Source organism: Ovis canadensis, chromosome 2 (genome assembly GCF_042477335.2).
Source record: "Ovis canadensis isolate MfBH-ARS-UI-01 breed Bighorn chromosome 2, ARS-UI_OviCan_v2, whole genome shotgun sequence".
In the NCBI taxonomy this organism is placed as follows: Eukaryota; Metazoa; Chordata; class Mammalia; order Artiodactyla; family Bovidae; genus Ovis; species Ovis canadensis.
In genome coordinates, this window is record NC_091246.1 from 10,802,773 (window position 1) to 10,811,662 (window position 8,890).

Sequence of the window (8,890 nt, forward strand, 5' to 3'; positions counted from 1 at the left end):
TCAGGGCTTCCCTGCAGGATCCGGAGGGGAGCGGGGCCTCTACAAGAAGAGCAGTGGTGGAGGTCAGGGGCAGCTCCTTCTTCCCCAGCAGCGTGTGCCGCTTGAGACTGCTGCCTTGTTCACCACCTTGATCCTGAACGCCAGCTTCCTCACACTGACTGGCCCCAGGCCGTCAAAGAAGTCCTCGCTGAACACGGGGAGGCGGCGGTTCTTGACGTTGGTGCTGCGCTGCTTCTGCAGCTTGCCCGGCACCAGGCACAGACCCACGCAGCAGCAGATGTTGCAGGCATCGCTCTGCCAGTCGAAGGGGCCCTTTCTTAAAAAAAGAAAAAAATTATTTACCTTTGGCTGCATCTGGTCTTAGTCGCCGCCCGGTGGTTAAGGCACATGGACTCAGTAGCTGTTGCTCATAGGCTTAGTTGCTCTGTGGCATATGGGATCTTAGTTTCCCGACCAGAGGTCTAACCGCATCCCCGGCATTGGAAGACAGATTCTTAAGCACTGGACCACCAGGGAAGTCCCCTTAAGCTCTATCTGCATGATACTACCTCCTACCATCAGCCCTTTGCTGACCAACAATGGTCTGGACTTGGTCCCATTCACTTGAGTTATTTTCATGCTTGTAGGATTAAGTTCTTATTGAGTACAGGAAGCATTTCCCCACCTTCATTGAAACTTGTTTAAAGGAAGGATGGCAGCTTGTACTTCTCTATTTATCTTATGGGACCTAAGAATGGTGAGGGATACACAGTGATTACACACTTCCTTACTCATTGTGTGGAAAGGAAAGACTACAGGGGTTGAGTTCAGAGAAAAAAGAAAAGGAATTTAAATGTACTCAGTACCAGACACCATACTTTAAAGACTTTGTTACTATTTTATCCAACCCCATTTTAACCAACTGTGTGTTAATGCTTTGTGATAGCTACTATCATCTTTGGCAGAGACAGTTTCTTTGTTTCTGAGGCTATCAAAATGAAGTGACTCACCGAATTCCATTGAGACACAGAGTCCCTACCTTGGTTAGACTCCATTTCTGCCACATGTAACTGGATTTTGGATTCTAAGCTAGATCCACAGTTAAATCTGGTTCCACAAGGCAGCCCTTTCAAGCCTCCACTATTTTTCTAGAGTATGTGTTTTGAGGAGTTTAAGGTCACTAAGTAGATCGAAAAGAGATAAAGTTGCCAAATTTCAGAAGGTCAGGAACAGTCCTTGGCCTCGCCCCAGGGAATAACAGCCCGTGTTACAATGTGGGAGGAGGAGAGGTGGTGCCTTGTGGACAGTAAACTGGACCCCGAGTGGATATAAAAGGAGAGGCCCTGGGGAGCCAAGCCACCATCAGGAAGAGACTCACTCTCAGTGACAGTAGAGAAAACAGCGCTATCTCCTGCCAAGATGAAGCTGCTGCTGCTGTGTCTGGGGCTGACCCTAGTCCGTGCCCAGGAGGGAAACTCTGATGTTGTGAGAAGCAACTTCGATATTCCAAAGGTAAGGGCAGGGGAGCAAATTGCAGGCAGATTCTTTACCAACTGAGTTATGAGGGAAGCCCCACACTCACCCAAGGGCAGTGGAGCATAGTGACTTTGGATTTTGGAGGGCATTTTGGAAGATTCTGAAGCAGAGTGGCCCTCTGGGAGGAGAGGCGGTCCTTGACATAATAGAGGCTTCAGATCTGGGTCTAAGAAAGGGCAGTGGTCCCATGTTAAAAGGTGACAACACTTAGGGAACCTCCAACTTACTGGAGGAACAGTGAACAGTGGAAAAAGTCCTCAATATAGTGCCGATTGACCCGAGTCTAATTTCATCTTCACATCATCATGATGGGAGTCCTGGCCCAGAGGACAGGGTTCGAGGAGACAAGGGTTCATGTTGTATTCCTTTCCTCTTTTCTCACCCAATCATTTTATTGATTTATTGCAGATTACAGGGGAGTGGTTTTCCATTCTCTTGGCCTCAGACAACAGGGAAAAGATAGAAGAAAATGGTAGCATGAGGTTTTTTGTGGAGCACATCAGTCTCTTGGAAAATTCTTCTTTGTTTATTAAAATGCATACAAAGTAAGTGTGTATTTTTTTGCTTGGGAAAGGGAAAACAGAAGTCTGAATATGATGTTGGAGCTTTACCCACACATGCGTGAACACGCATGTATTCTGGGCCTGTACTAAAATCAGGGCCCATCCTTGATAAAATCATTGGTACTGACCCAAGGATTGAGGAACCTGAACCTGTGACTTTGCTAGATTTCAGAGATAAGAATTGGGACAGGAATATGTTTCCTGGGAACATAGGAGTGGGAACAGAGGAGGTAAGGGGTAGAGAGGTATCAGATCATTAGTAGTATGGAAAGACAGCACAGGTTAAGAGCACAGGATTCAGAATCAACCACTGATCCAGTTCTGATTCTCTTTGTGTCACCAGGAAAATTCACCTCTTTCTTCTTCAGTCTTCTCTGGAGTAAAAGAGGATGATACAATTCTCTCATGTCTTTTTGTGAGGACCAAGCAAGGTGATGTTTGTGAGGCACTATCTGAGAGACTGGCACATGGTCAGAACCCAGCTAATTCTCTAGACAAGTAGCTGTCATATCAGTAAGTGTGGGAAGAGGTGATAGAGGCATAGGGATAGAAGCAGTGGGCTCATTCTCAAAGTACCAAGTGAAGTGATATAATGTAAATAAAATCGCTTTGGAAACTATATCCAAAATGTTCAACAGCTAATCAATGAAATGGGAAACTCAAGTTACAGGTAGAGTGTGAGGGAGCCAATCACTTCAGGATCTCTTGGGCATCAGCTCATTTTGTTTTACAGGGTAAACGGAGTGTGTACTGAGCTTCCTTTGACTTGTGACAGCACAGGAGAGGATGGCGTATATACTGTTAGCTGTAAGTATGTTAAAAAAAAAAAAAGTCTTTCTAAATTCTACTTCCAGCTGCAAGGAATTTACTCCAATGTCTTCAGGATTTGATAAGTTCCTTATATATTTGTTTAGGTAACCTAATGTGGCCATCTAATAGTCAATATCCTGAATTTGGGAGAAATGTGTGTGTCAAAGCCAGTGCCTGGCACGTAGTACCATCAGACAGAGAAAAAAGCTTGGTCATATGTATTTCCTACAACAAAAGGAAGCTGGCAAATAAAAAAGTAAATTGGCAGGACAGTTTCATATTCCTTACCCACTTTAAATAAATTATTTCTTTATTTTGGCTGCACTGAGTCTTCATTGTTGCCTTTGGATTTTTTTCTAGATTTAGCAACCAGGAGCTGTTCTCTACTTGTGATGAGCAGGCTTCTCGTTGGGCAAAGATTCCGCCTGCTATGCAGGAGACCTGGGTTTGATCTCTGGGTTCGGAAGATCCCCTGGAGGGGAGCATGGCAACCAGCTCCAGTATTCTTGTCTGGAGAATCCCATGGCTTCTCATTGTGGTGCCTTCTCTCTTGTTGAGGATCATGGTCTCTAGGGCACAGGGGCTCAGTAATTACACCATGTGGGCTCAGTAGCTGGGGCATGTGGACCCTAGAGTATACGATCTTAGTTTCCCCAAAGCATGTGGGATCTTCTTGGACCCAAGGATTGAACCTGATCCCTTGAATTGGCAGGTGGAATCTTATCTACTTGACCGCCAGGGTAGTTCCATGGCCCACTTTCTGATGATATCTGATAGCCATTGCCAGAGCATATCATTCAGGTTTATAGCACTGGGTATATAAGGCCAATGGGGCTTATAGAGAGGGCATTTGGCAGAGATGGCCGAGGGAGGTGGTGGGTCCAAGGTGTCATAATAGAGGGGAAGTTACTGCTGTGGCTCAATTTTTCTACCCTAATTGTCATTCCATTGGTGCTGCTTAGAAATTGCATCTTGAAGCCCAGAGAGATGCAGATGGAAGGCAGTAGATATAACTATTTCTTTCAGGATTTGTTTTCTGGGAGAGAACAGGTAAAAGGGTTACACTTCTTTCCCACAGACCAAAGAAGTTCTGAGCCGTGTTCTGTTTTCTCCACAGATGATGGAAATAATAAATTTCGCATACTTCAGGTGAACTATAGTCGCCATATTATTTTTTATCTCGAGAATTTCAGTGACTCATTCCAACTGCTAGAGCTCTACGGTAGAGTATTTTCATGCTGGCGCTCATCTTGGGGTGGGGAGGCCAGGGAAGGAAGGAAGCCTGGAGACAGAGTGGACTTCCCAATCGTACCCTGGGACCTCTCTCCTCATTAAAGACAGATGCTCCCCTTTGGTAAAATCTCTCAGGCTCAGTGATGGGAAGATGATGACTCTCACTGTGCCAGAAAGATATCCTAAAGGTGTCTTTCCTAAAGAAAGACTTTTTTCCATCCCTGAGACTTGTGCCTAAGCACGCAATCAGTGCCATTCACTTTCCCACTCGGCCAGAGACCAACGCCTGTCATGAGCCTCCATCACCAGGAAACAGGACAAAGCAGCTCCTGTTACTCTTCCTACAGCCCGAGAACCAGATACGAGTCCAGAACTCAAGAACGAGTTTGTGGAAATTTGCCAAAAGTATGGAATTGTTAAGGAAAACGTTATTGACCTGACCAAAGTGGGTAAGTTGAGCTATCTCTGGCTTTCTCTGCCTGAAATCCCGTGTTGCTGAGTAGGAATGTTACTGAAGGGAGAAATCCAAGAGAAGTTAATACCCCCATTCAGTCCCCTTTATCCTAACCTGGAAAATCATCTGGTTTCGTTCTGGGAAATAAACTGGGGTTGGTGTTTGAACGTGCTCTTCTCTGCCTCTACAGATCGCTGCTTCCAGGCACGAGGGAATGGAGTGGCCTAGGGCTGCAGTTTGGTGAGCTCTGCTGGAGACGGGGTGGCCCAGGATTCCAGAAGCATTAGGGGATTACAGTAGAAGATTTAAAAGATCACAATAAAAATAATTTGATAGTAAGAGCTTGAAATTTGGAGTTGGAGGACCTGGGTTCAGGATCTACTCCTGCCATGGGTTTTTTAGCAAATGATACAACAATTAGAAGGGGAACAATGATGTCTACCTTACAGAATTACTGCGTGAATATAATGCTGGAGAAAAGGGCTCAGGAATTGATAATGTGGGAAAAATCAGTAGGACTTATAGTTTTAAATGGGAAAAGGGTGCAAATATGAAATTCAAATACATTCTGTGTTTGTGGTCCATCTTCAAATCCTGAAAGCCCATCTCACCCTCCAATATATGGAAAGAATTTTTTCCTTCAATCTCTGCATATTCTTAACTTATAATCTGGGAATAGAGCTGTCTGGGCTTCCAGTTGTCGTCCAACCTGGAAAATAGACTCTTGACAAGTTTCCTTATCTGTTTCCTGCCTCAGATTTATTGTGTGGCTTCATTCAGATAATGTAGGTGAAAGTCTTAGCAACTATGGCTTACATAAAGTCAGCATTTAATAAAAGATTGCTATGGCTTTTGCCAATTTGTCAAAAATACTTTAAAACTTCCGGTGCTGAGGATGGCAGAATAAGCCTAGCATCCTTCATTGCTTCCACTCTTCTTTTCATAGGCTCTGGGGCAGGTTAAGATGGGGTCAACAATAGGAGAAAAACAGGAAAAGAATCACTAACACCCTCCTTTCCCCTATTTTGGCAAATAGCATGGGTTAGAATGCAGATTGATGACTATTTCTTCAATGTATTTTTGGTAATAGAAATTCTCTTCATCCTCAGTTCAGTCTGAGAAGCACTTAATAAGCTTTTGTGTTCTCATTCTCATTTGCTTATTTAGTGCCACCTCATTTGGGCTCCAGAATCTTCTCTTCCATGGTTCCCATATCATCTTATGACAAGCGCTGCGACCTGACTTCCACCACTATTGCGCTGGAAGACACCGTCTCTGCATCTTCAGGATATTCCCTAATTATCTAGGAAGACTTAGCAGCTCACTGAGAATCAAAGTTTCCTCCAGATTTCCGATGCCCTTTGCCCCATTCAGGACAACAGGACCATGAATAAGACCTTCCTCAACCTGCTCAATAAATGATTTGCCTTGCAGTCATGTGGTTTTTCTTCGTTTATGTAAGAATCGTGGGGTGACAGGAAGAAAATGAGGCCTTGTGACCAGAATCTTCCCCTAGCCTCTCAGAACCTTCCCTGAGATTCAGGATTTTCCCTCGTCTGCAATAATTCTCTGTCCCGATGAGTGCTACTGATCTTTAGAGTTGCCCATTTCTTAGTGACCTGGTAAACTGTAAGACTTGCCCTAGAAATTGCTCCATCCTAGAATTCTCTTTTTCAGTGAGGGTACTGAGAGAGCGTTGCTGCTGGGGCTGACACCAGCTCAACATGTTTTTATGATATGACTTTACAACCCAGCTTCTCTCAATCATCCATCCTCTGAGATTGTCAGTGTCCTTTCTTTCTTTTTCTGGTATGGCAAATGCTTTTATTTTGTAGAAACACATCTATGATATCTAAGTTGAAAATTATCATTGTAAGTTGCTATTAATTTCAAATTCTTCATTTAAAAAATTTTATTGAAGTATAGTTGATTTACAGTGTTAATTTCTGCTGTACAGCAAAGTGATTCAGTCATATATATATATATATATATATATATATATACACACACACACATCCTCTTTCCTATTCTTTTCCATTATGGTTTATCGCAGGATATTCAGTATAGTTCCCTGTGCTATAAGTAAGACATTTATCCATTCTGTATATAATAGCTTACATCTGCTAATCCCAAACTCCCATTCTATCCCTCCCTCATCACTTATCCCCCTTGGCAACCACAGGTCTGTTTTCTATGTTTATGATTCCATTTCCGTTTCACAGACAGGTTCATTTGTGCCATATTTTAGATTACACACATAAGTTGTATCATATATCATTTATTTTTCTCTTGGTCAGTGTCTTTTCATACTCTTGGAAAACCTTCAATCACTGCTTTTTTTACTGTGAACATGTTAAGTGAGATTCCGTGAAATGTGATCAATACTTATCTTCAGCATTCTATACTTAGTATGGTCAGGAGGCATCAGTGAGGCTAAATGTTATTGGTCTCTTCTTGGGGAGCTTACAGGCTTTGGAGGAAGGGAAATTAAATATCCTCCTTCAGCTGTAACCCTTTGCCAACATCAGCCGATAATGAAAACGATGTAAGAGTCACACATGAGTGTTGTGGCAGAGCAGGGTATGGGTAGCAGCTGTTGTGTGAAAAAAATGACTCACTCCTTACGGACTTAAGATTTATATGAACAAAGAAGGCTTTCCAGGTATCTGACTCTCCCCATATTACTCTGCCTTCAGGTCAGAAAAATGTCTTAGGTTCAGGCTTATTAGTCTTTACTTAAGGGCTTAGTCCAGTTTGCTGAAATATGACAAAAGTCTATGGAGAAATCCAACCAGTCATGCTGGGATCACTCATTTTTAAAAGAAGCCTTTAAGAGACCGAGCAGCTGATACTCAGAAGGGTGTGGCCTAGCATATCCTTGGGAATGCTTAGAACATTGACAACAATAGTAACCAATGCCCAGGAGGGCCATGTGGGTGATGGGGGATGGCTGTATCGTGCCACATGTCCAGAAACTACAGCTGATGGGGAAGCACAAAATGACTCTCAGGGGTTCCCAGATCAAGAGGACAGATGAGCTCACACTGAAACCTGACCCTCAGCCCTAAATAATATGCAAATAAGGCACGAAATGTTAAAGACACTCAAAAGCAAGGAGTGAAGATGTCTGCGGATCAGAAACTGAGCAGTCCTCTCCCAAAGAAACGAAAAGATAGAAATCATGGGGAAGATGTGGGTAAAGAGGCCCGAACAGGCTTTACGGGAAGAGGAGGGTGGACATCCGTCCAAAGGCTGACTCTCCCACCCATCCCCTATCGACAACCAGTGGGGAAAGAGCTTTTCTAGGTTGAAGGAGAGGTCTACATGCAGAAACAACACAGTCAGCTCTGACAGTCATCTTCAAATTTGTCATCGGTGGTCTGACCAGTGTCATCTTGATATCGTTTTAAGTACAGTTAATCTTCAGTTCCAGGATGGATTTGTTTCTATTTCTTTGAGGTCAGTTCTTGAAACTGTGGCAGCTTATGTCACAGCTACAGTCTGGTCATCCTGTAATTAACTTCTCCAATCTAGTGGGGGTTTTAGTATCTAAAAGACAGCTCATAGGATATAGCTCCGAATATTATCTGTAGTCCTTGAGAAGGAACTAAAGGTCACTGAATATGCTTAATGACTGCATTATTATTATTTGGTCTCATTTGACTCTTCTCCTTTGTTTCCGCATGTTCTCATTTCTCTGACCAAACGTATTCTTTGACTAAAGCTTTCCACAGATGAAAGGTAGGCAGAGGACATGGGGCAGGGGGCAAGGACCACAGGGTCCTGCTTCATTTCAGTACGGGTTCAGTTCAGTTCAGTCACTCAGTCGTGTCCAACTCTTTGCGACCTCATGAATCGCAGCATGCCAGGCCTCCCTGTCCATCACCAACTCCTGGAGTTCACTCAGACTCATGTCCATCGAGTCAGTGATGCCATCCAGCTATCTCATCCTCTGTCATCCCCTTCTCCTCCTGCCCTCAATCCCTCCCAGCATCAGAGTCTTTTCCAATGAGTTAACTCTTCTCATGAGGTGGCCAAAGTACTGGAGTTTCAGCTTTAGCATCATTCCTTCCAAAGAAATCCCAGGACTGATCTTCAGAGTGGACTGGTTGGATCTTGTTAGTAAACTAAAATCAATTTCATTAAGTTCGTAAAAGATTTCCTTATCAGCAACATAAATGTGAATGTTCTTCAACATGTGAAAAGGAATGTACTAGATCTATATTAGCATTGTTAGAGCTCAGAAGCAAATTGAAAGGTGAAAAAAGCCAGTTGCTGAATGATATGTGCAGTATGACATCATTTATATAACTTT

General features: G+C 43.4%; 1 protein-coding gene across 2 annotated transcripts; it reads left to right on the forward strand.

The window, feature by feature from the left end:
* The first annotated feature begins 930 nt into the window (after window positions 1-930).
* LOC138432537 (major allergen Equ c 1-like) lies at window positions 931-6,008 on the forward strand. Of its 2 annotated transcripts, XM_069573859.1 has the most exons (7): window positions 931-1,491; window positions 1,924-2,060; window positions 2,812-2,885; window positions 4,006-4,110; window positions 4,469-4,570; window positions 4,766-4,815; window positions 5,743-6,008. In XM_069573859.1, the coding sequence occupies exons 1-6, from the start codon at window positions 1,399-1,401 to the stop codon at window positions 4,801-4,803; spliced, it is 549 nt and encodes a 182-aa protein (XP_069429960.1). In that variant the 5' UTR covers window positions 931-1,398; the 3' UTR covers window positions 4,804-4,815; window positions 5,743-6,008. The 2 variants fall into 2 exon arrangements, with proteins under 2 accessions (XP_069429960.1, XP_069429958.1); XM_069573857.1 differs by lacking the exons at window positions 4,766-4,815; window positions 5,743-6,008 and having other exon boundaries at window positions 1,089-1,491; window positions 4,469-4,711.
* Window positions 6,009-8,890: the final 2,882 nt, after the last annotated feature.

Bases quoted from the DNA above. Each gene is read 5' to 3' on its own strand.
- LOC138432537 (XM_069573857.1), top strand. From the start codon at position 1,399: ATGAAGCTGCTGCTGCTGTGTCTGGGGCTGACCCTAGTCCGTGCCCAG. The intron at 2,061-2,811 runs GTAAGTGTGTAT...TTTGTTTTACAG, and splicing joins TTTATTAAAATGCATACAAA to GGTAAACGGAGTGTGTACTG. The intron at 2,886-4,005 runs GTAAGTATGTTA...TTTTCTCCACAG, and splicing joins TGGCGTATATACTGTTAGCT to ATGATGGAAATAATAAATTT.